Here is a 27,219-nt window from a genome sequence, read left to right on the forward strand (position 1 = left end):
CTGTTTGCGACCCCATGAACCATAGCATGCCAGGCCTCCCTGTCCATCACCAACTGCCGGAGTCCACCCAAACCCATGTCCGTTGTGTCGGTGATGCCATCCAAACATCTCATCTTCTGTCATCCCTTTCTCCTCCTGCCCTCAATCTTTCCCAGCATCAGGGTCTTTTCCAATGAGTGAGCTCTCCGCTTCAGGTGGCCAAAGTATTGGAGTTTCAGCTTCAACATCAGTCCCTCCAATGAACATCCAGGACTGATCTCCTTTAGGATGGACTGGTTGGATCTCCTTGCAGTCCAAGGGACTCTCAAGAGTCTTCTCCAACACCACAGTTCAAAAGCATCAATTCTTCTGCACTCAGCTTTCTTTATAGTCCAACTGTCACATCCATACATGACCACAGGAAAAACCATAGCCTTGACTAGACGGACCTTTGTTGGCAAAGTAATGTCTCTGCTTTTGAATAGGCTGTCTAGGTTGGTCATAACTTTCCTTCCAAGGAGTAAGTGTCTTTTAATTTCATGGCTGCAGTCACCATCTGCAGTGATTTTGGAGCCCAGAAAAATAAAGTCAGCCACTGTCTCCACTGTTTCCCTATCTATTTGCCATGAAGTGATGGGACCGGATGCCGTGATCTTCGTTTTCTGAATGTTGAGCTTTAAGGCAACTTTTTCACTCTCCTCTTTCACTTTCATCAAGAGGCTCTTTAGTTCTTCTTCACTTTCTGCCATAAGGGTGGTGTCCTCTACATATCTGAGGTTATTGATATTTCTCCCGGCAATCTTGATTCCAGCTTGTGTTTCTTCTAGTCCAGCATTTCTCATGATGTATTCTGCATATAAGTTAAATAAGCAGGGTGACAATATACAGCCTTGACGCACTCCTTTTCCTATTTGGAACCAGTCTGTTGTTCCATGTCCAGTTCTAACTGTTGCTTCCTGACCTGTATATGGGTTTCTCAAGAGGCAGGTCAGGTGGTCTGGTATTCCCATCTCTTTCAGAATTTTCCACAGTTTATTGTGATCCACACAGTCAAAGGCTTTGACATAGTCAATAAAGCAGAAATAGATGTTTTTCTGGAACTCTCTTGCTTTTTCGATAATCCAGCAGATGTTGGCAATTTGATCTCTGGTTCCTCTGCCTTTTCTAAAACCAGCTTGAACATCAGGAAGTTCATGGTTCACGGATTCCTGAAGCCTGGCTTAGAGGATTTTGAGCATTACTTTACTAGCGTGTGAGATGAGTGCAGTTGTGTGGTAGTTTGAGCATTCTTTGGCATTGCCTTTCTTTGGGATTGGAATGAAAACTGACCTTTTTTAGTCCTGTGGCCACTGCTGAGTTTTCCAAATTTGCTGACATACTGAGTGTAGCACTTTCACAGCATCATCTTTTAGAATTTGAAATAGCTCAACTGGAATTCCATCACCTCCACTAGCATTGTTCGTAGTGATGCCTCCTCAGGCCCACCTGACTTCTCATTCCAGGATGTCCGGTTCTAGGTGAATCTGTGGTCTAAACTTTTCAACCATGGTCTAAAAGTTGAAGCTTATTTGCTCAAAATTTTTGCCTTCGTTTATCTGCTTCTCAAAAAGGATTTACTCATTTTTGTTGAGTTGTTAGGAATCTAGTAAATGTCTCAGCTTTTTACTGTGTTGGATGAGTATTCATTCTCACTTCCAGGGATGTGTTTGGAAACTACTTAATATATTTGAAAATCTTTGACTAAAATATATACTGTGGGTCTGAATCCTTCATTCAGAAACTTCTGCTGGCATTATGAGGAAGTGACACCTTGTTAATTTTGTGTAGTAAAGTTCCATTTATTTGGCATACAAATTAAACTCTTACATATTGAACAGCAATGCAGACAAAAAATAATTGAATAAATGATAATAAAAATCTGTTTTTAGTTGTAAACTTGATTCATTATTTTTTCCTATCAGTACATATCAAGTACCTACTATATGCCCATTACTAAGTACTCTGGGATGCAGAAATGTTAGGTGTAGACTCACCAACATTTATTCTTTTACCTGAGATAAAGTAGCATTTTTTTCCAGAAGAGCTGCAATTTACAAATAGTTTTTTTTTTGGAAAATTATTTTTGATGTCAGTTGTTTGGATCTTAACACAGTGAGTTATAGCAGAACTATAACTGATTCGAAGAGAACCTTAGGAAGGGGTTGGTGAATCAGGCTAGGTGACCGAGAGAGATGTTTCCCAGGTGGATTTTGCTACTAGGAGGGCAGTTGGAGGAGCATGGGGAATAGAGGCTCCTCCAGTAGAGAGGCTGTTGGGCCAGCTCTTGACCCAGTAAGCTGGAAACTTTTCAGATCCCTGTGCAGGAGTTTTACCTTTAATACAGACATGTGAAGTTATCATTATCTGAATTTCTTTTTGGCAACAACTTTTCTTTTCGGAAGAATGCTGACAGCTGCTTGGGTGAATGGACACTCCTAGTGGTTAAGAATATGGGTGTTGGAGTCAGATTGATGTGAGTTGAATTCCAGGCACCACTTCTGCTTACCCATGAGAGAGATTTGGGGCAAACTGAGTCATCTCTGAGTTTGTTTTTTTGTCTGTGAGTGGAGATAACAGTTTCTTCCTCATCATAAATTATTTTGAATATTAAAGGTGATGATGCATATTATGAGCCTGGCACATGAGGAAAGTTCAGTATGGACACCACTACTCAGAGGTCTCTAAACCATATGAAAAGAGGGATCACTCTCTAATACTTACCACTCTGTCAGCAGTTGTGTCCCTTGAACAGTGCCTGGCATGTAGGAGGGGCTCACTTTGTTAACAAATGTAGGTGAATGCTTGCTATATTTAGAACTGTCATAGCAATAATTGAGATGAAAAATCTCAAAGAGATAGTATTTTTCTCTCTTACCCTACCTTATCCCTAGCCTCAACTTTTGGAGTTTTATTTTTATATAACTTATATTGTCATAGTAACTATTATGTTATTGATAAAGTATAAAAAGCTTTAAATTGTTAAGAATTCTTGTTCTCAGACAAAAAACTGTAGCAGCAATGTCTTCAGAGTCCAGTAGATGGCAATGCATTCTCATTTTAATGGAAAAAAAAATTGAAGCCGGAGTAGAATTGAGCAAAGTCCAGGAGATAGTGAAGGACAGGGAAGCCTGACGTGCTGCATTCCATGGGGTCATAAGGAATCCGACATGACTGAGTGACTGAATAACAAGGATCCAAATAAAAAGGATCAAATCTTTTTGGAGTAAAATGCTCAGGAGATTGAAATAACAGTTTGGTGATTAATTTCACAAATGCAACCCACATGAGTTGGTCATCTCAAGTACATAGTCCAACTGAGATTGAAGATTTAGGGACAACAGCAAGTTTCAGAGCCTGTACAAATGGGAATTCCTTATTTTATATTGGTCAAGGCATGATACTTTTGCTAAGTAGAAAACCTGATTTCTAATCCCAGTTTTGTTCTGCTACTGTGTATCCTGGAGCAGATCAATTAACCTCTCTTAGTTTTAGGTTCCTCATTTCAAACTAAAAAAATTCTTGTCAGCTGATTAATGCTGGAGGGAATATTAGATTTATTTAACTCAGTGCTCTTTTCTCATAGGCAAAGAAACTGAGGCTTAGAGAGCCCCTTGAACTTGACATGGAGAGTAGCTTCATGCTTTAGGTGGTAACTTAGACATAGCTATAATAATATCAAATGTAATATAAAAAATCATCACATAGTTTCATAGCTCTGTAAATTATTTTGCTCTGTTCTGTAGGGAAGGCAGAGTGACTGCTATTGGAAGTTTTAGTAGTAATAGCAGCTGCAGGCATCTAGCAGCTAACAGTAACTATTTGGGGAATAAATGAATGATCAGGAAATCAGGATGAGTTAGTGGCAGGACCAGGATCAGAACATAGATCTGTGTCTTTCTAGATATGCTCTTCATTATATAGATGATTTTCTTCTTTTAAGTGCATTTTGAGGTTTCTTCCATCCTTTCATTTGTGTGATTAAATGCTGTTAAAGATACTGTCTTTAACTTATAACAACTCAGGTGGGCAAAGTATTAGTATTTTTGTTTTCAAACTGAAGATGCTGAAACTTTGAAAAGAGATTTTTGTCTAGTTAACTTTATAGAACTGAGAAATTAAAAAGATGGCTGTTTCCTCTTGCGGGTCAAATTCATGGATGCTAACTTGTTTCCAAAGCACGTCCCACATGGTACTCAAGCGGAACATTCAGAAGTGGGGATTAAGTGTGTCAAGTACTGCCTGTATTTTAACAACAGAGAAAGGGATATGGTATAATTTCTACCCAGATCTCTCAGTACGTCATCAAGTGAAGGTTGGAGGATCACAAAAAATAGCTCATTCTTATACATATTTTATTCAGTTTTCCTTGAAGAGCTCTGTCCCCACCCTGCCCCCTCAAGCAGATTATGAAATACAGGAAACAGACCAGGCAGATCTTAAGGGGCTGTTTCTAATTAATAACTGCTAGCTTTGTTAATAAAACCTGTAGGTATCTGAGCTCAGTTTAAGTCCAGGGTAAAATCTTGTTTCTGAATTATTTGAGCTGGTGTGGTATCCTAAAAACAGTATTACTCAGGTGAATATGAACTTTTGAAAATTATCATTGCTAGTTTTTGTTTATTGAGTACCTACTGTATGTCAGACATTATACTATCTACTTTTCATATTTTATTTAATCAGTATAACAGCTCCATGAGGTAGTTATCATCATTCTATAGATACAGTATCCTAGAAGGAAACGTTCAACTACTAATCCAGGATTACTTTAGTTCAGTTCAGTTGTGTCCGACTCTTTGCAACCCCATGGACTGCAGCTCGCCAGGCCTCTGTCCATCACCAACTCCTGGAGTTTACCCAAACTCATGTCCATTAAGTCGGTGATGCCATCCAACCGTCTCATCCTCTGTTGTCCCCTTCTCCTCCTGCCTCCAATCTTTCCCAGCATCAGGGTCTTTTCCAATGAGTCAGTTCTTTGCATCAGGTGACCAAAGTATTGGAGTTTCAGCTTCAGCATCAGTCCTTCCAGTGAACACCCAGGACTGATCTCCTTTAGGATGGACTGGTTGGATCTCCTTGCAGTCCAAGGGACTCTCAAGAGTCTTCTCCAACACCACAGTTCAAAAGCATCAGTTCTTTGGCGCTCAGCTTTCTGTATAGTCCAACTCTCACATCCTTACATGACTACTGGAAGAACCGTAGCCTTGACTTAGTAAGTAGCAGAACAATGATTGAAACCAGGTCTGATTTATTCAAAAGCGTCTTGACAACTATGCTATGTGGTATCTCTAGATTTCTTCCTACTTCACAGAGCATGTCAAAGTACCGCGTCACTTTCTTTACATTTACCTAGAGATATCTACTATGTGCATTGTTTGGATCAAATGAGGGTACATACATAAGTGCTCTGAATGGTATAAAGTATGTTATTGTACAGACTTTGGGTATGTATCGTTGTAGAGTGGGCATGCAATGCCCAAGAGGCCATCAACCCACCAAAGTCCACAAAATTTCCACATGTTAGTCTGTTTGGCTTTCCTCTGAGTCTCTCTCCTTACCCCCGCCCCCTCTTCTTTTGGATCAGATTAGCTTCTGACAGATGTTTGGAAAATCATCTCATCCTGTAATTCATATTTATAAATCCTGCTGCTGCAGTGTGGTCCCCATTCTCTCTCTTCATTGAAGCCAGAGAATAATCTGGGAAAATGCCACGTTTCCTGTTAGGAATTTGGAGGATCTTGTCTCCTTAGCACAATTTTTGAGCTTTTCAGAATTTTAATAGTGGAATATTCAAAGCCAAGCACGGCTCTCCATATAGATGTTTTAGTTTCTTAGAAAGTAAACAGAAACAGAGCTCCAGACTCATCCTCACTAGGGGGTTCAGAGAGTTGAAAACTTTGTTTAAATTTTGTAAACTCATCTTTATTATTCTTTCTTAGATTTGTCGTGAGGGCATTCTTGACTTTTTTTTTCTTTTTTTTTTTTTAACTTTTCCCTCTGGGAGTCAGTTTCCATTTAAATTGTTTCTCTAGAAAGCTGGGAATGCTTTCTTCGACTTTTTCGCCTAGTTAGCATGATATCACTGTTGCCTTCTCTTCCCTCTAACTTCTCTCTCCTCACAATTACAATAACTGTTTGTATGTCCTTCCTCCTGTTAGAGTGTAGTCTTCCTTAGGGCTGAGGTTGTCTCTTCCTCATTGTTTTAGTCTCAGGATTTAGTGTAGACTTGGCTTAGAAGATGTTTTTCTTGAGTGAATGAGGTCCACTAGGATCACATGGGTTCTGTCTCTGTTCTGTAGTACACTTTTCTCTTAAAGGATGGCTACTTCAGCAGGGTCACTGTCAACCCTCTTTTTACGGAGTTGTATTGGTGACATTTAATCCATTTCATATTTGGAGTGTGTGACTATGATTGTGATCATTTTTTGAGAGTAGTTTAAAACACTGAAGTGTGAACCTTCAGTTCACACTAGTGAAGAAGAACCTCTTCATCCCTATTGACTTGAATTAAGAAAAAGAAAGAATTTAGTTTCAGGATCTGTATACCTTTGCTTAATAGCATTATTCTTATTTTCATTGCTTCTGTTTTGAAGGAGAAGAAAACATATGCTGTCTCAAACCTCAGACCATATCTGGGGGAATCTGCATATTCAGCTGAGGTTCAGTGTCAGGAAGCAGTCTCACTTTCCCTCCTTAGCAGCTCAGCATCTGGGCTTCGTCAGAGCTCAGTGGCAGTGAGTGTCTGAGGTTTGAAGGTGCTTGACAGAGATACACGCACATTTTTCTCAGTTTAAACCTTAGTGACACTTAAAAGTGTGTTAGTATCCAAACTGACATACACACATAGGAACACAGGCTTTCTTTTGATTCTTCAGGTAGCCATTTTAGGACGAGTTGTACAAATTGTTGTTCAGTCACTCAGCCGTGTCCAACTCTTTGCGACCCCATGGACTGCAGCACACCAGGCTTCCCTGTCCTTGTACAAATAAATACTAAATTTTGAAAAAGTATGCTCATTATCTATATCTGAAAATGTGCTCAAGTAGTAGAATGAGCCACAGGTTGTTTTTTTTTCTCCATTGTCCATTATGATTCCTTATTCTCCGTAAGTAAATAGAAGAGGGACTATTTGCAGAGCTCGCTTAACAGTTTTAAGCATAATGTATATCGTCTACTGGGGCTTCCCTGGTGGTGCAGTGGTAAAGAATCCGCCTGCCAACACAGAAGGCATGGCTTTGATCCCTGGGTCAGGAAACTCCCCTGGAGTGGGAAATGACAACCCACTCCAGTATTCTTGCGTGGAGAATCCCATGGACAGAGGAGCCTGGTGGGCTGCAGTCCATGGGGTCACAAAGAGTCGGACACAACTGAGTGACTGAACACACACACACACATACCCATATATAGTCTACTATCAGTCCCATGGGGCAGGATTTTGCTGGGGCCTTTAAGGTATTGTCCTCAGGCTTCCACTCAGACCTTTTGTCTTCTCATCAACACATTGTGTCTGGATGATTCAGATCTCTCCCAAGTCTGCTTCTCCAGTCAGTACTTCCATATATCTAGACTTGAGTCAGATTGCTTGAGTGTTTCAGAGACTCATTGTTGTTCAATCGCTAAGTCACGTGTGACTCTTTGTGACCCCATGGACTGTAGCACGCCAGGCCGCCAGGCTTCCCTGTCCTTCAGTGTCTCCCGGAGTTTGCTCAGACTCAGGTCTGTTGAGTCGGTGATGCCGCCCAGCCATCTGAGAGACACTTCTTCCCTACAGCTCCTACACTGAGCTCAGTCTCCCCTCCCTTATTGTATTCCCTGGTTCAGCGCGTGGTACTGTTGTCCGTGCATTTTCTCAAGTCAGAGCAGGGAGTCATCCTAAACGCTCCCTTCTTTTTCTGAGTTACTTTTTTGAATCACTACTTGAGATACCTGCTAAACATTTGTTTCTTTCCTGGTTCTTGACATTGGAGCCAGATTTATCTTTCTAAAATGTTCATCATGTCTCTCTTATTCAGGTCATTTCAGAGTAATTAATGGACTTGTAAGGTCTTACAGTGATCTAATTCTTGCTTTTGAAGCACCTCACCCATAACAGTTTCTTAAAAAGCTAAAATTTATCTATTTCAGGTTTAGAGCTTAGACCTCATTTCCATAGAATGGTTTCTGTGACATAGCCCTAAGTTTAGTTTGGACACCCCTCTATGTACTCTCATTGAACCTTGCTTTTCATTTTTCTTGTCGTTGTCCTTAACTAGTTATATTCTGATTACGCATTTGCTCAACTCTCTTTCTTACTAGACTGTGCACTGTGTAGGAGCAGGGACATTGTCTATAAAAGAATTATCCCTAGTGCTTAGCACGGTGCTGGGCATGTAGTAATAATTCAGTAAACATTTGTTGAATGAGTGAATGAATGTTGTAGCAGCAGATCATTTAAAACTCTGCTGGGATATACTGCTTCATTGTCATCAGTTGCATAGCATGTTGTTCAAAATTCTCGTTCATCTGTGTTTAAATAGTTTCTGACCACTTCTTCATAGACATCTTCCGTTTGCAAATTATTATATTTTCAATGGATCTCTTTCATTTTCTCTCCAGGTTTGCTCTTCCTTCCAGTTTTTTGGGTTTTTTTTGCATTTTTATTAACTATTTTTTTCATTTATCGAGGTCTCAAATTTTGCAGTTAGCCTTGATTGATTTCTTTTATCCATTCAATTCATTCAGCTCCTGGACTCTTTTGAGTCCTTCTATGAAATCACTCATTTTTGGCTGCTTTTCCCTATCCAATTGCCATGATCCAAGCTCAGCTTGGCACCTTCATAAGGCAGGATTACTGCAGTAGTTTCCTGGCGAGCCTGTGGCTCTGGTCTCTTTGTATCCGCTTTGTCTGATTCACCACTGCCTGATTAATCTTATTCCTAAAGCATACTTTCATTTTTTTTTTTATTCCTTTGCTTTAAAGGTTGTATGGAGTTACTTCTGGTCTGCTAGATGTGGCCAAATCTCTGACCTAATTTCCTTTTCTCCATCAGCCTACGTTCAGTCAGTGGTATAGTACTTTTGGGTATATCTCTGCTTTTATCTTTACTTCTTTTCTCTGTCTGTCTCCTTTATTCTTCAAAATTTGAGTTCTCGTTCCCTCTAGTACATGTGGATTTCTAAAATAGCCTCCTAACGGGTATTTGGGCTTTCTGCTTCCTCTAGTTTGTCGTGTGTGTCATTACCAGAGTAACCTTCCTTAAATGCAGCTTTGATCATTGTCCTACACTGTCGGAAACTTTTCATGAGTCCTTATGAAGGTTGTCTCACTTTTTAGTGTGACATTCAAGGCTTTCTGTGTCCGGGCCTCTCAACCTTGTCACACAGCTGTATCTCCCACTATTTTCCCCTCTGGTGTTCCAAGTAATTTTGACATCATTGGAGCTGAACAAATTGGACCACTGTTTAATTTTCTCTGAATACAGCTTATGTTTTCCCACTGCCATGCTTCAGCTAAAGGTGTTCAGTCTGTGTGGGACTTTCCTTCACTGCCATTCAGCTTTCTGTACTTGTTAATCTATCCCAAGTGTTGCTACCCCTGCAGCCTTTGATGTTTCTGCTTCTACTAGGTGGAATCTTTACCATATTGGAACTCCTATAGCTTTTCTTTTTAACCTTTCTTACAAGCAGTTTTACTTCACTTGGAACCTTAAGCTGGGTTATATACTTTATTAGGTTGTATACTTTTATAAGGATGATAGAAATTGCCTGGCATCTTGTATGTATTAGATATTCAGTAAACACTGAAATGAATATGTATATGTGTATATTGTTGTTTGCTTCTTCATAAACAGTCATCCTGTCCACAGGATTATTTTAGAAGAACTTTTATAGTTTTAATAAAGGATTGTCTTTGATTGTTTTAGTAACTGACAACTCTCAAAACGTACAGTAACACATTTTAAAAGTCGACTTATTCAGTGACCTAGTACATGGATAAGCAAATTACAGTCCCCACATGTTTTTATGTGGCCTTCGAGCCAAGAATGGTTTTTGCATTTGTAAAGAATTTGAAGGCAAAAACAAAGGAAAGTATGCAATGGAGATGGTGTGGTTTGCAAAGCCTTAAATATTTACAATCTGGCCGCTGACTGAGAAAGTTTGTAGATCACTGATCTAGAAACACACCTGATCATCTGCCTGGAATTACTTTTGGACTTTGGGTATGTGAAATTATCTGTTTCCTTGAGCAGTTTAATAGGCACTCACCCAGACTGGTGCCTATTCTGTTTGTTTCTTTGAAAAAGAATTGTTAGGCCTGGCTTCAGGAGAATTTTGAGTGACATGTAAATCTCCTTGGGGCTCTTTGGCACTTGGCATTATCTCACACAGATAACCAGATACAAATGAGCCGTTTCTTTCCATTATGATCCTTCATCAGAGGTCTGTCGGGATTGCACATCTGGTGACGTTAGATGTCATTCAGAGCAAGGCTCTTAGCATATTTCAAGAATGTTAATTGCTGAGTTGTGGCTGAAGCAGAAGGGTTTAATAATGCCCTTGAGTTGCCTTAGATATACATGGACCCAGAATTTGAGAACTGGAAAAGGTTTTAGAGATCAAGTAGAGCATGGTCATTAAGGACACAAGCTGTGGAGCCAGACTGTATGGCCCTTCCACTTAATCCTCCCTGTGTCTCAGTTTCCTTACCTTTAAAGTGGGGATAAGAATAGTACCTGTTTCACAGCGTCTCGTATTATGTATGTTTACCTTTAATGTTAATATCAAAACATTCATTTAACATGAAAAACAACACTGCCTGGAATACTGTGAATGCTCACACATGTTACTTTTGTGTTTGGCTATTATTGTTCATTGTTTATATTAGTAGTAGTCTCATCTCATTTTATTGTTAAAGAAACTAAGACCTAGAGGATTTAAATGGTTTTCTTCACTTCCATGATAGGCAGAGTGGATTAAGACCTAGAGTTCTTGCTATAATGTGTTGCTTTTAGTTGTATGTGAGTGTGGATAAGTTTTTAGTAGAAAAGATGTTTGGCAGCTTTTTGCATAAAATAAAAACAGCTAAGTGGAGTGTCACCAATCATTTCTCCTGAGAATCTTAAGTTTATTTCTGTGTCTTTTTGTAGCTCATTTATAGGATTATCTCCTGTCTCTGTCTTTCCTCTTCAGCTGCCCTCATGATATGTAGATTATTTCACAGCCAACTCCCTCTCCTTTTAGTTGGGTTGAAATTTATATAACATGAATTTATGCTTTTTTTTTTGTTGTTGTTTTTTGGCCTCATTGCACAGCTTGTGGAATCTTAGTTTCCCCACCAGGGATCAAACCCAGGCCCCAGCAGTGAAAGCGCTGAGTCATAGCCACTGGACCACCAGCGAATTCCCTAAGCATTTTGAAGTGTGTGATTCAGTGGCATTGGGAATGTTCACAATGTTGTGCAAACACTATCTCCATCAAGTTGCATAACATTTTTATCACAGCAAAAGAAAATGCCATTAAGCGTTCACTCTCCATTTAGTGTTCCCCAGCCCCCAGCAACTACCAGCTTGCTTTTCTCTCTGCTGCTGCTAAGTCACTTCAGTCGTGTCCAACTCTGTGCGACCCCATAGATGACAGCCCACCAGGCTCCACCATCCCTGGGATTCTCCAGTCAAGAACACTGGAGTGGGTTGCCATTTCCTTCTCTAATGCATGAAAGTGAAAAGTGAAAGTGAAGTTGCTCAGTCGTGTCCGACTCTTAGCGACCCCATGGACTGCAGCCCACCAGGCTCCTCTGTCCATGGGATTTTCCAGGCAAGAGTGCTATAGTGGGGTGCCATTGCTTTTCTCTCTATGGTTTCACTTATTCTGAGTATTGAATATAAATGGAATCGTACAATACATAACCTTTTATGTCTGGCTGCTTAGTGGTTTTGAGGTGCATCCAAATGTAGCATGTGTCAGTGCTTCTCTTTTTGGCTGAGTGATGTCCCATTGTATGAATATACCATATTTAGTTTATCTGTTCATCCACTGATGGATGTTTGGATTGTTTCTACCTTTTGGTTGTTGTGAATAGTGCTGGTGTGTACAAGAATTTGTTTTCAGTTCTTTTGGTTTTATACCTTGGAGTGGAATTGTTAGATGATACAGTAATTCTATGCTTCACTTTTTGAGGAATTGCCAAACTTTTTTCCATAGCTGCTGACCACTTTATGTTCCCAACAGCAGTATACTAGGGTTGCCAGTTTCTCCATATCTTTACCAACATTATTTTTTGTTTTTTTCCAAATTTTAAATTTTGTTTATTTATTTATTTTTTTACAAAATACTAAGTGGAATCTCATTGTGATTTTGGATTACATTTCCCTAATGACTAGTGATACTGGGCTTCTTTTCATGTGCTTGTTGGCTGTTTGTATATCTTTTCTGGAAAAGTGTCTCTTTGAGTCCTTTGCCCAGTTTATAATTGGGTTGTCTTTTTGTTGTTGGGTTGTCAGACTTCTTTATGTATTCTGGATATTAGCCCTTTATCAGATACATGATTTGAAAATATTTTCTCCCTTTTTTTTTGGATTTTTTTTTTTACTTTCTTTATAGTGTTCTTTGTTGCACAGAAGTTTAATTTTGATGAAGTCCAATTTATCTATTATTTCTTTTGCTGCTTATGCTTTTGGCGTCATATCTAAGAATCCATTGGCAAATCGAGGTTTTGCAGATAACCTCTGAGGTTATATAGTGTTCATCCACTGATTGGTGTTTGAATTGTTTCTACCTTTTGGCTGTTGTGAATAGTGCTGCTGTGAACATTTATGTACAAGAATTTGTTTTCAGTTCTTTCGGTTTTATATCTTGGAGTGGAATTGCTAGATGATATAGTAATTCTATGCTTCACTTTTTGAGGAATTGCCAAACTGTTTTCCATAGCTGCTGACCACTTTGTGTTCCCAACAGCAGTATACTAGGGTTGGCAACCATTAGGTGCCCTAATGGTTTTATTGTCTTATGTCTTTGATGCTAGTTGCAATTTTTGTATACGGTGTTAGGAATGGGTCCAACTTTATTCTTCTGCATGTGGCCATTTAGTTGTTTCAGCATCATTGTTGAAATGACTGTTCTTTCTCAGTCCTGACACCTTTGTTTAAAATCAGTTGACTATAGATAGGTGAATTTATTTCTGTATTCTTGGTTCTATTTCATTGATGTATATGTCTGTCATTATGCCAGTACAACGCTGTTTTGATTAGTATTGCTTTGTAGCAAATATTGAATTGGGAAATATGAATCCGTCAACTTGATATGTTGTGTTGACTTGATTTTCATTTATCAAACCACCTTTACATACCTTGGGTAAATACCACTTGCTCCTGGTGTATAAATCTTTTTCTAAAAAATTATTTTAATTGTGAAATATAAATAATATAAAATTCACTATCTTAACCATTTTAAGGACGTTCACCTTGTTTTAGAGCTGTCACTGCTGTCCCTCTCCAGAACTCCTTCTGTCTCCTGAAACTGAAGCTCTACCTACCCTTTAAGTGGTAACTCCCCATCTCCCTCCTCCTCGAGTCTCTGGCGCTCACCCTTCTGCTTTCTGTTTCTATGAATTGGACTGCTCTTGGTACCTTATATAAGTGGAGCCACACAATATTTGTCCTTTTGTCACTAGCTTGTTTTAGTTAACATAATGTCTTTAAGAGTCATGCGTGTTACAGCATGTGTCAGAATTTCTTTCCTTTTTAAGGATAACTAGTATTCCGTTATATGAATATACCACATTTTATTTGTTAATCTGTTGATGAACACTTGGGTTACTTCCACCCTTTGACTACTGTGAATAATGCTCCTATGAACATGGGTGTACAAATTTCTCTTTCTGTGAGTTTTTGCTGTCAGTTCTTTTGGGTATATTCCCAGAAGTAGAATTGCTAGACCAGATTAGCTTTGCTAATACATTTGACTCTTGAATAACATGTGTTTGAACTAGACACGGCTACTTATATGTGGGTTTGTTTTTTTTTTTTTTCAAATAAGTCTGAACCACAGTGCTACATAATGTACAGCTGGTCAAATCCATGGACGCAGAACAATGTGTATGGAACTGTGGATACAGAGAACTGACTGTAAAGTTATATGTGGATTTTTAACCGTGTAGGGGTCATTGCCCCCACCCCCTCTTTGTTCAAGGGCATTTTGTTAAGGATTCTTTTTCTATAATGTGTATATATATGTTATATATTATATATATAAGGGATATTGGTCTATAATTTTCTTGTGATGTTATTATCTGGCTTGGGATCAGGGTAATACCGGTCTCATAGAGTGAGTTAAGAAGTATTTCCTCCTCTTTCATTTTTTGGAAGACTTTGAGAAGGATTGGTGTTATTTTTTCTTTAAATGATTGGTAGATTTTGCCGAATTATGCAGTTCTGGGCTTTTCTTTGCTGGGAGTTTTATGATTACTGATTTAACTTCTTTAGTTTTGTTGTAACTTTGTTAAATTAACATTTGTTGAGTGGAGCACAGAAAACCACAAGAGAAATTGAAATAAAGATGTTTGTTACTCATAGATTCTGGAGGAATTATAGAGAAGGCTTTGAAGTGGCCACATGGGGAGGTCAAGGCAGAGTGCAGGCAGAGAAATGGAGGATCTGGGACACATGTCTTTATTAGAGTCTGTGTGTAGAGTGCTTTGGGGTTCCTGAGCTTGGGCTGGGTTGTTCAGTTCAAACCAAAAGAGCAGGGTTTTGGTAAGCTCCATGGGGATTTTTATCTAAGGGGCATGTGGAGCATACAGGTCCTGGGAAGCAGGGGAGACTGTTGATCACAAGTATTAACAGAATCTACATTTGCTTGTAACTCTGCAGCCCGCGGTCTAGGGCATGCGCTTCCCTGAAGAGGGGTCTAGTGTTGGTGTAAGGGCCCTAAAGGCTGCTTGGCCAAACAGAATGGCTGCCAAGGTGGTGGTGCCATGGAGTAGTCTAGCTAAACTCTTTGACATCTTGTAGATCTGTCCAGATTTTCTGTTTTTTCCTGAATTGCTTTTGAGCGTTTCTGTTTTTCTAGGAATTTGCATTTTATTTAGGTTCCCTGATTTGTTGGCATACAGTTGTTCATCAGTTCAGTAGCACAGTCATGTTCGACTGTTTGCAACCCCCTGGACTGCAGCACACCAGGCTTCCCAACTCCAACTCCAGGGGCTTGCTCAAACTCATGTCCATCGAGTCGGTGATGTGTTGGTGATGCCATCCAACCATCTCATCCTCTGTTGTCCCCTTCTTGACCTGTCTTCAATCTTTCCCAGCATCAGGGTCTTTTCCAGTGCGTCAGTTCTTCACATCAGGTGGCCAAAGTATTGGAGTTTCAGCTTCAGCATCAGTCCTTCCAATGAATATTCAGGACTTATTTCCTTTATGATGGACTGGTTGGATCTCCTTGCAGTCCAAGGGACTCTCAAGAGTCTTCACCAACACCACAGTTCAAAAGCATCGATTCTTTAGTGCTCAGCTTTCTTTATAGTCCAACACTCACATCCATACATGACTACTGGAAAAACCATAGCTTTGACTAGACGGACCATTGTTGACAAAGTAATGTTAGTCTACATTGATCATAGCTTTTCTTCGAAGGAGCAAGTGCCTTTTCATGGCTGCAGTCACCATCTGCAGTGATTTTGGAGCCCAAGAAAATAATTTCTCACTGTTTCCATTGTTCCCCATCTATCTGCTATGAAGTGATGGGACCTGATGCCATGATCTTAGTTTTCTGAATGTTGAGTTTTAAGCCAACCTTTTCACTCTCCTCTTTCACTTTCATCAAGAGGCTCTTATAGTATTTTTCTATAATTAATATTTCCTGTCTTTATAAGATTAATGGTAATGTTCTCACTATCATTCATGATTTTAGTGATTGGAGTGTTCTCTCCTCTTTTCTTGGTTGGGCTGGCTTAATGTTTGTCAGTTTTATTGGCCTTTTCAGAGAACTAAGTTAGTTTTATTGATTTTTCTCTATTGTTTTTTATTCTATATTTCATGGAAAGGGTTAGTTGCTCAGTCGTGTCCAACTCTGTGACCCCATGGACTGTAGCCCTCCAAGCTCCTCTGTCCGAGTAATTATCCAGGCAAGAATACTGGAGTGGGCTGCCATTCTCTTCTCCAGGGGATCTTCCCGACCCAGGGATTGAATCTGGATCTTCGTGTTGCAGACAGGTTCTTTACCATCTGAGCCACCAGGATCTCTGCCCTAATCTTCAGTATTTGCTTCCTTCTTACTTTGGGTTTAGATTTTCTTTTTATTGTTCCTTAAGGTAGAAGATTATTACATTACTGACTTGAACTCTCTCTCCTTTTTCTTCTTTTTAATGTAAATATTTACAGCTGTACTTTTCACTCTGAGTACTTTTTCACTGTATCCTATGTTTTGATATGTTGTATTTTTATACAATGTAGCATTTAATAATTTACTTTATGATTTGTTCTTTGACCCACTGGCCATTTAAGAGTATGATGTTTACTTTGTAGTTTGTGAATTTTCCAAATTTCCTTTTGTTACTGATTTTTAGTTTTATTCCATTGTGATCGGAAGAGATATTTTGTGTGATTTCAGTGTTTAGAAATCTATTGAGATTTTTTTGGTGACAACATATGGTCTATCCTAGAGAATATGCTTTGTGCATTTGAAGATACTTGTATGGTTGTTGTTGAGTGGAGCATGCTATATACACCTGTTAGGTCTAGTTGATTTGTAGTATTGCTGATGTTTTTTGTTTCCTTTTCTCTTTTTTATGGTTGTGCTATCCATTGTTAAAAGTGGGATGTTGACTTCTGCTATTTCTCATTTTAGTTTTTGTAGTTTTGACTTCATATGTTTTGTTATATGTTAAGTCTATATATGTTTATAATCATTTATATTTTCTTGATCCTTTTAAAACTGCATAATGTCTGTTTTGGTCACTTGTTTTGTTTTAATGTCTGTTTGTCTGATATTAGTTTACACATGCCAGCTCTCTTATGGTTACTACTCACATAGACTATCTTTCCATCCTTCCATTTTCAACCTATTTGTGTTTTTGATTCTAAAGTGCATCTCTTGTAGATAGCATATTGTGGATCATTAAAAAGAAAATCCATTTTGCCAATCTCTGCCTTTTGATTGTAGTGCTATTTATTAACACTGTAACTACAGGTGGACGGACTTCTGCCATTCTTTGATTTGTTTTCTTATTTCTTTTTGTTCCTCATTTCTTCCATTACTACCTTCTTTTGTATTAGTTATTTTCTCATGTAACATTTGAGTCCTTTCTCATTTCTTTCACTATGCATCTTTTAGTTATTTTCTTAGTGGCTGCCCCAAGGATTATTGTTAACATCTTAATTTGTAAGTTTAGCTAAAGTTAATATTAGTTTTAGTATTATATAAAACTTTTCTTCTCTATGGGCTCTGTTCCTCCATTTTTATCATCACATTACATCTTTATTATTGTGTCCCCATAAAGGTAGATTTATAATGATTGCTTCATTTATTTGCTAATTGATTGATATTAAATACTAAACCACTCTTGCATTCTTAAAATAAATTCAGTCAAAATGAAGTTTTGTTGTTTTATCCTTATAATGTATTTCTGGTTCAACTTTCTAATGTTTCGCTAAGGATTTTTGTGTCTGTAATCGTGAGGATATTGACTTATAATTGTGTGTGTGTGTGTGTGTGTGTGTGTGTGTGTGTGTGTGTGTGTATGAGAGAGAGAGAGATAAGGTTTAGTGTCACTAATGTGGTTGGAAATTGTCCCTTTCTACTCTGTTTCAGGAGTTTGTACTAAATTGATGATATTTCTTAAACATTTGATATAATTCAGTGAAGCAACCTGGACCAAGACTATTTTTGTGGAAAGATTTTTCAATTACTTATTCACTTAAAAATGGTTATAGAGTTATTACTCAGCTATTATTCATCAGTTTTGCCATGTTGTAGTTTTTCAAGGAATTTGTCTAATTAAGCTAAGTTCTCAAATTTGTTAGCATGAAGTTCTTCATAATATTCTCCTAATAAACTTTTAATATCTGCAGCAATGTAATTTTTAGAAAATGCTTATATTAACATTATAGCAAGCATTTATACAGTGCTTATGCATACCTTTGATTTTACCAATATTAGTTCTTTTAATTCCCATGACAATTTGCGAGGTAGATAGTATTATCATCTCCGTGTTATAGATGAGAAACCAAAGTTAAACTGAAAGAAGTTAGGTGCCTTGCTCAAGCTTACAGAACTGGTGTGTTAAGGGTTTAAATTGTAATCCAGGTGGTCTGGGTCCAGAGTCCTTTTTTCTTAACTACTATTTACTTTGCTTTTCTGAAATGCCAGATAGCTGTTCTGTTCTTCTTAAGGAATTGTGCTGTGTTAGCTGTAGAAACCATCCTTGCTGCCAACACCTTAACACTACTGAGTGGAAATATTTGTTTCAGGTATTCCTAATTAAAACTTGGAATGCCTTTTCTCCCATAAATACATTACATATGTTGGCTAGGCATACTTGAAATATTATTGTTAATACTCTTCTTCAGCCACATAATATGTTAAAAAGACTTCTGGGGTTTCGCTGGGAAGTTCACCAAAATTTATAATGTGAAACATTGTTTCTGTGGGAAAATATTAGAAGAAATTTATTTTAAATTCACTTGCCTAAAATGTTAAACTTCAGTTATGTAAAGTATTTCTTGATTTTTTCTAATTTCTTAATGATTTGAACCTACTGAGTACTATTAAATCATAATTAAAAAAAGACAAACATCATGTTAATTTGGACACGTATTTTGTTTTACTTTGATTAATTTGTTGATCAATATCTTTTAGGGTTATTCAAATGCCCAGAAGAATATTCTTCTTCAGGTGGATCAGAACTGTGTTCGCAATTCTTATGATGTCTTCTCTTTGCTGCGGTAAGAAACGTCTTAGAGTCTTCTTGCATTTTCTAAAGAATCTTCCTCCTTCTGAGTTTGTGACATTTCAGTGTGAGGAAACGTATGGGAGCTTTAGAAGTTGTTACTCAGACTTAGCATTTTTTAGTGAGAGGTTCATAAATTTTGTAGCTACAGTTATTTAACTTTATCTCTTTTACAAAGCCTTTCAAATGCCATTTTTTTCTTGTGGACAGTGGGAGAGAATGATTGGAAGCTAGTGATCTTAAAGTAGGGACATAAGCTGTTTCCAGTCTTCTGCACTATAAAGAGCAGAAACCAGAGGTATAAAATTTAGACTTATCAAAATTTTAACAATGATACCATTACCTAGAAAAGCTGTCCAATAGCCCTAGACATAGCTTAGAGTTTTGACTTGCTGTAAAAGAATCATGTTTGGCAAGTCAAAGAGCTTTGGGTGAAGCTCATGTGCTCAGAGGCTTAACTGCCTCAGCTCTGTATTTCCCTAATGTCTGGGCTTAATTTTGTAAGATTTTTAAGTTTGGTTTTAATTTTCAGTGTGGTAGATCATCAAGGACATTTTCCCAGGAGGCAGGCTACCAAAATAAATGCAGTTTAAAATGAAGTTAACAGTGACACTCAACCTATGTTCGCCCTACTCAGACAGATGTTTCATTGAAACTCGATTTTGGCAGTCTTTTCCTAATGTTTATATAACACATCATAAATTTCAGACCATTAGACATCCTTTATATATCTGGTGGAGGAAGAGTCCAGAAAGATGATTGGACCCTTGTCCAGTTGGATGGTTGTTTATTTTGTAAACGTTATTAAATGAGCCTTTCCTTTGCAGATCTTGAATCTTGTTATACAGAATGATAGAGAGTTTGGTCACATGGACTATATAAATTGCTCTTAGGAGACAATGATTTCAACTGAAGTAACCACACACATTTGATGTCTTTTCATTTTTACCTAAGAGATACTTTGACTTCTTAGGATATGTACCAGAATAGACAGAATTTAGTAATTGAATGGTAGAGGTAGAAAACAAGTTGTGTCAAAATATATAACTCTTATTTTTGAGCCTATTCAGTTTGGATTACATTGAATTTTAAGTATTGAAAAGAGGGAGGCACAGAAATAGTTTGAATTGTGAGTAAGCCACTAATATTTCTTGGCCTATTTTCCTCAGTAAAATGAGAGTTATAGATACTATTATGTTTAAAGATATTTTTGAAGTGTGAGATTTTATTATGTTATTAGAGAAATCAGTAAAGTTAAAAGCAAAAGGAATACAGAGTCAGTGAGAAGAAGAGAATTTGGGAAAGGTAGTATCATAGAATCTAAGAAAATAGAGATTTAAGGGGTATTGAAGGCCCTGGTGGCTTTAGAGGGTAAAGCGTCTGCCTGCAGTGTGGGAGACCAGGGTTCGATCCCTGGGTTGGGAAGATCCCCTGGAAAAGGAAATGGCAACCCACTGCAGTACTCTAGCCTGGAAAATCCCATGGACAGAGGAGCCTGGTAGGCTACAGTCCATGGGGTCTCAAAGAGTCAGACACGACTGAGCAACTTCACTTTCCTTTCCTGAAGGCTCTGTACAGTAATGATCCAGGAGAGTAAGAGCTGAAGAGAGACTGTGGAATCTTGGGAATCAACTTGGTATAGTGGAGAATGTGTTGACTGACTTTCCTGTGACTTTAATTATCCTTGATTTATCCTAATTCATTTAACCTCTTTGATGTTCTAAAACATAGAAGCAGTGGTACCACAATTTGTTTAATTCAGAAGCGTTTTCACATCTATTACCTTTTTCTCCTAGAAGTTTTCTGTGTTCCCACATGAGGGATCAGCTTTTGTCTTCCATGTAGAAGCTGAGGCCAAGGGGCAGTCAGTTACTTATCAGTACTTAGCTGAGGGGAGACACACAAGTAAGAGCCAGACTGGAGATTGGTATGAAGGTTTTCTGGCAAACAAAATTTGCAAACCCTTTTCACGCTGTGACTTATTCTAGACTTGTGGTTATTGGGTGCATGTAGTATAATGATCGGAGAAGGCAATGGCACCCCACTCCAGTACTCTTGCCTGGAAAATCCCGTGGATGGAGGAGCCTGGTAGGCTGCAGTCCATCGGGTCACTGGGAGTCGGACACGACTGATTGACTTCACTTTCACTTTTCACTTTCATGCATTGGAGAAGTAAATGGCAACCCACTCCAGTGTTCTTGCCTGGAGAATCCCAGGGACTGGGGAGCCTGGTGGGCTGCCGTCTCTGGGGTCACACAGAGTTGGACACAGCTGAAGCGACTTAGCAGCAGCAGCAGCATGATGATGGAGAAGATTTCTGAAAGTCATAGAGCCATCCATAAATGCAAAATCATAAAATTAGTTTGGTAGTTGCTCAGTTAATTAACACTGATCTTGCAATGAAATGTCTCTGGGGAGTTTCACTTCTGGAGTGCCTTCTAAATTCCTTAGGTGTGTCAGCAGTTTGAATAACCTTGTTAATAATTGCCTGCTCAACATCTTTATGTAAATCATTTGTAGCTGGTAACACAGATATACTTTTTTCTGAACCAAATCTAATGTCTGTTTATTAAGTAAATTGGCTGAACCCAGAAAGTTACTCTGGAGCTAGAAACTTTAAATTGTACTTGTCAATGTTAATGACTAAGATGGAACTTTCTTTACTAATTCACACAGTTCAGAGTAATTGTCATGTATCTGCTCGATTAAAAGTTCTTTTCCCACTGTTCTTAACCATGAGATATATATAAAGTGATTGCAGAGAAAGTCAATGTGGTGCTAATCAATTTTGTTCATTGTTTCCCCTCCTTTACTCAGGCAACATTGTTCCTGGATGGAGTAATTTTTAAAAATATACCTTTTCCTTTCCTGATGATTTCTTTTTTTTTTTTTAATTATTACTTCTTGATCTGTGATTTTATGTGAAAATATATAGAGTCTGGATTTTTAAATATGATTTACTCCACAAAATTTTCAGTACTGTTGGAGTCGGGGTTAGAACCCGGGGTTAGAACCCATGTCTCCTGTTAGTAACACTCACTGTGTTTTTGTGTTGGTAGCTACTATGAATTGATAATGTCCCACCTTTTATTTGTAAATGTCATACAAAAAGATAGGAAATCTTGACTAAGTAAAGGCTGCTTTTGGAGCATCTATGACCCATTATATCCCCTTCTGATGGATGTGTTGTACCACATTTTGTAGGGAAACAATGACCTGAGGTTTTACTCTTCTGCCAACAGTTAGGAATTTAGACTAATTCCAGTGTTACCAAAGAAAGAGCAGCTCTTTCCAAATTCACATTCAGTTTGGTATCTGATTTCTGCTTCGTAACCCTTGGAAATCCCTGGATTAAGCATTAGTTTTCACGTAAGCAGACGTTTAATTAGGAGACCCTTCACTTATTGTCACATTTCATACTTTAGGATGTTCACCACAAGGTGTCAATGTTGCTCTTTAACTGGCATTTGAAATTTCCTTGATTTTACAGTTTTGAAGTGAGAAAAGTAGAGTTATGAATTATAAGTGATCCTTTAATTTAGAAGTTAACTTTCCTTCTCTTTATTATTATTCCTTCTAGGTTAATGAGTCTGTAAACAGCTTTCTCTTTTGGGATCTGTTGATTCTTAAAATGTTACTATGTTGGTGATGGGCAGTTGTTGAAGGATTGCCTGGAGAGGAGTGGTGTACTCAGGAGTGTGCATTTGATTCTAACCATGATGATAGTGTGGAAGAGCCCTGAGGGGCAAGACTGGAAGCAAGCAGATGGCTGTAATCCTGCCTGTCCTCTGGAACTGAAAGACTATTGTTAGTGTTTAAAAACATTCTTGTTTTGTTTCGTTTTCCCTTTCATACTTTCTCAGAAAGGTAACTATTGTATTGAACTAAGTGAGACTAATTGTTTTCTCTGAGTATAGTTTTCTTGTTTTTTCTTTCTCTTTTGACATGTCTTCCTTTTACCAGTTTAATAAATGGGGGTATGGTGCACAAACCATGGGCTTTGGTCCTTCATCTAGGTTCCAGTCCTAAACTGGAACATGGGCAAGTTTCTTAACTTTGGTATGCCTCAAACTGTTCTTGTAAAATGGGGGAAATATTGGTCTCATAGACATATTATGAGAATTAAAGCAGATAAAATAGATTAAAAGGTCATAGCAATAAACAATAGTCTTCATTTCCCCCTTGACTCTTCCACCTTGAAATTAGCTTTCTTCTCTATGCTGGTGTTCCCTTTATATATTACTGCTAGGTTTTACAATTTCTGGCATAATTTCCCTTTCTGTACTTGCCTTTCTAATGCCTACCACCTCTGTTTTTAGAATTACTTTTGTTAATCCTCTAACAATCATGATAAAAATTGTTCAACATGTGCATGTCTTGTCTCCCTGATGGCACTGAAAACTACTTGAAGGGAGGGGTTGTTTCATGGGGCTGTGTTTTCTCCTCTCCATCTTACTGACATTATGTTGGAGTTACTGTGGATTTTGTTGTGATCCCAGAGCCCTTGGTCCTGTGGATCCTGCATTACTCTTTCTCCCTAAGGACTCTTTTTCATTACCACAACTTCAACTACCACAGCCACATGTTAATAGCTCTCAAAACTATGTCTCTGGTTCCAAGTTTTCTTTGGGATTTCTGCTCTGTAGTTTCCAGGGACGAGTAGACTTTCATGTTCTATAGGAACCTCAACCATAACATGTCTGGCTTAATCTACGTACGTCGGCTTGATCTTTCTCTTCCTTTTGTTTTCCCTCGTTTCTCTAATAGTATCATCAGCATCTTAGGCACGCTAGTGAGCATACCCTTATTTGTTCTCACCTCTGTTTTCCTGGACTATTTCCTGACCTCTGATCTTCCTACTTTCAGTTTTCCTTTCATGCAATTAATAGATATTATTTTTTAAAATCATTTACTTATTTATGGCTGGGCTGGGTCTTTGTTGTTGTGCAGGCTTTCTCTAGTTGCGGTGATCAGGAGCTACTCTTCGTTGTGGCATACGGGCTTCTCTTAGTGGTGGCTTGTCTTGTTGTGGAGCACAGGCTCTAGGCACACAGGCCCAGTAACTATCACAAGGGCTTAGCTGCTCCATGGCATGCAGGATCTTCCAGGATCAGGGATCAAACTTTTGTCCCCCGTGTTGGCAGGTGGATTCATAACCACTGGACCACCAGGAAAGTCCTAAGAGGTTTATTTATTGAGCATTTCCTTTGTGTTAGGAACTATGTTAAGTGATTTATATGAATTGACTCTTTTAATTCTTACAAGAACCCCATGTGGTTAGAAATGTTTATTCCTGTTTATAGATTAGGAAGTTGAGGCACAAAGCAGTTGAGTAGCTTATCCAGGGTTATACAGGTGGTTCATGTTAGTCTGTATTTAAACCTAGTTTAGCTCCTGAGCTTGTGTTCATAACCAGCATGTTTTACTACTTAATTTTTTCACACTGCTTTGGTACAATTCCTCTGCCACATTGCTGCCAGAACGATCAAAGATATATCAGTTTTGTCACTCATTTGGTTTAGAAATCTTTGAGCTCTCACATAGAGGATAAAGTCCTTCCTTCTTAATTTGGTATTCAAATGGTTCTAAATAGTCCAAAGGAACTAATATTCTTTCAGGTCCTTCTGCTACTAGTAGCTAGCCTTTACTGAGCACGTACTTTTGTAATTAGTTCTTCGTTGTCTGATTTGCTCTCTGCTTAGCACCCAGAAATTGAGAGCTCCTTTAGACAAGAATCCTTTTGGTTGATCCTTGTGTTAGTCCTATGACAGCTACATATCAAGTATATTTAGCAGATAAGAAATGCTGTTTTAATTTATCAGTTTAAACTGTTCTTCAGGTTACAGGGAACTGGGTTCTGTTGTTCCTGTTTCTGGTTTGTACCTGGTGAAATGAGAGTTGTAAAAAATTGCTCAACCATTATCAAAAAAGTGTTAAAAATACAATCAGGTCCATAAGGATTCAACTGCCTCTTTTCTTTCTGCCACTGCCTTCAACATAACAATTTCAGGATTTTGTGACTTATGGTCTTATTCCTTATGTAGATTCTTTGGGGAAGATCTTTATCTGGTAAATTGTTGCCATATCCCCACCCCCCACTTTGATAGAAAATACTTTCTCCGACAGAATTTCAGTTATAGAAGGGAAATGCTCGTATCAAATAAATTATTCTTGCTGTAATGTTTAGAAAACGGGGAGGATGACATGTGTAAGGGTGTAATTGTTTATAATCTTTAAGTTTTCAATGCGATGACCAACTTTTAGGTTGCAGGGAGAGTTTTCTCCTCTCTCCCCTCCTAATGATGTCTCTCCCTAAGAGGTAAGCGCAAGTGTAGAGAATATAATTAAGAACCTGATTGTAAGCAAAAGATGTCACAGAATTTATGTCCTAAGACTCGTATAGTTTTCTGTTTTTGGTAGACACTAGACCCAGTGTCTGTGTGCTCATTTTTGATAAATGAAGGGAATTAAGAGGATTACTGTTAAGGTAGACACACTGACAGCAAGGAGAAGCAGAATCTGGCAGTTTGCTCTGTTTGTGCTTTACTCTTTGTTTCTGGAGTGGAACTGAAGGGTAAATCATAGTAGCTACTGTGCTATCTTTATACTCACTGTGTTTGGATTTGTAAATAGCCCTCTGTCACTACTTCATATAAAAGGAAGGCAGGGAGAAATAGAAATAGCCCAGCTGTGAAGAGAGACTGACTAAGTGAAGAAAGGCATAGCTAGCATCTCTCTTCTCTGTGTGAGCAGCTTTTCCCAAGTACAGCTCCATACTGTAGTTCCTGACTGAAGTTAATAATGAGAATTATTAACTGTCCCATGTTAGTTTTCACTAATGCTCTCTCCATTTAACACACGAGGACACTGAGGCTTAGATCAGTGTGTGTCTAGCACCACAAGATAAGCAAGTATTAAAGCACGTTTGAATGAAGAGCGCATGTGCGTTCTTCCATTATACTATGTTGATACCAAACCATCAGTGGAATATAAAGTAGTCCTTGTTAAAGTCTACGTAAGAGAGCAGTGATATGTGACAAGATTTAGGAAGGTTTTTAATCAAAATTTAAAATTAAAAAGTTAGATATTAAAAAATGTTTAGGTATTTAATGTAAGTTTTTAGTTAAACAATTGGTATTTATGTGTAATAGCACATTTTATTTTTATTCATCTTTCTATATATACACACACAGAAAGGCACATATATACTTACAAAAATACTGATAAAATGTTAAACAAAGTCTGGAGTAATTTCTTTTAGTTTTTGTCTTGTCTTCTTTCTCAAACTCTTTCCCTCACTACCAGAACCACCAGTTGTAGACTGAATGTTTGTGGCCCCCCACCCCCACCCCAAACTGATACATTGAAACCTAATCCCCAGTGTGATGGTACTTTGAAGTGGGGGCCTTTGGGTGATGATTAGGTCAGGAATGCAGAGCCCCCATAGATGGGATTAGTGCCCTTATAAAAGGCCTTAGGGAGACCCCGTCCCTTTCTCCATGTGATGTAGTGAAAAGGTAACTGTGAACCAGGAAGCAGGCTCTCACCAGATACCAACCAAACTGGTGCCTTGATCATAGACTTCTGAGCCCCAGAACTGTGAGAAATAAATTTCTGTTTATAATTTACCCTGTCTGTGGTATTTTGTTACAACAGCCTGAACTGAACAAGATAGGATCCAAACACAGAACACATGTTGACATAACCCCAGTCGCTTGTGTACCCATATTAACAATCTGTTGTGTATCTGTTTCATATTTTTTCCTATGATCTCTATGTATAAGTCATAGATATCACCAAATGCATAATTATGTATATGTTTTTAATTGCTATTTGACAAAATTGGAGTGGATATTATATGCTTAACCCTACCTTTTGTTTTCTTGTTTAAAATTCCATGTACAAATCTCTTCAGTTCACTGTTTTAATGATTTCTTAATAGTCCATGGTGAGGTGTACTATATTTTTCAGTCATCACCCTATGGATAGACATTTAATATTTACTTTGGATCTGGTTTTTTATTTGTTCATTTTGCCATTATGTGCAATACTGGAGTAAGTATCTATATATGCATATATTTTTATATCTGTGATGTTTTTGTTTCTATGTATTAAATTTCCAGGAGTAGAGTTTCTAAGTCAAAGGACATGTATAATTTTAATTTTAGGAAATAGCAGACTGTTTCCTCAAAGAGTACATATAATATGTGACTTTCCTCTTTACCTTGAAGCCCTGCTGGCCATGGGTATCATCTTTTTTCGTGTGATTTTTATTAATTTGA

The 27,219-nt window shown here is 38.1% G+C and overlaps 1 protein-coding gene across 2 annotated transcripts in view; it reads left to right on the forward strand.

Moving 5' to 3' along the window:
- The window catches only part of UVRAG (UV radiation resistance associated), a 324,277-nt gene that overhangs the window by 70,746 nt on the left and 226,312 nt on the right, over positions 1–27,219 (forward strand). For both annotated transcript variants that reach the window (XM_052652384.1, XM_052652385.1), the window contains exon 6: positions 18,847–18,932. In XM_052652384.1, the coding sequence (XP_052508344.1) occupies positions 18,847–18,932 (86 nt within the window). The remainder of the gene's footprint in view (positions 1–18,846; positions 18,933–27,219) is intronic.

This window comes from Budorcas taxicolor, chromosome 15, assembly GCF_023091745.1.
Source record: "Budorcas taxicolor isolate Tak-1 chromosome 15, Takin1.1, whole genome shotgun sequence".
NCBI classification, from domain to species: domain Eukaryota; kingdom Metazoa; phylum Chordata; class Mammalia; order Artiodactyla; family Bovidae; genus Budorcas; species Budorcas taxicolor.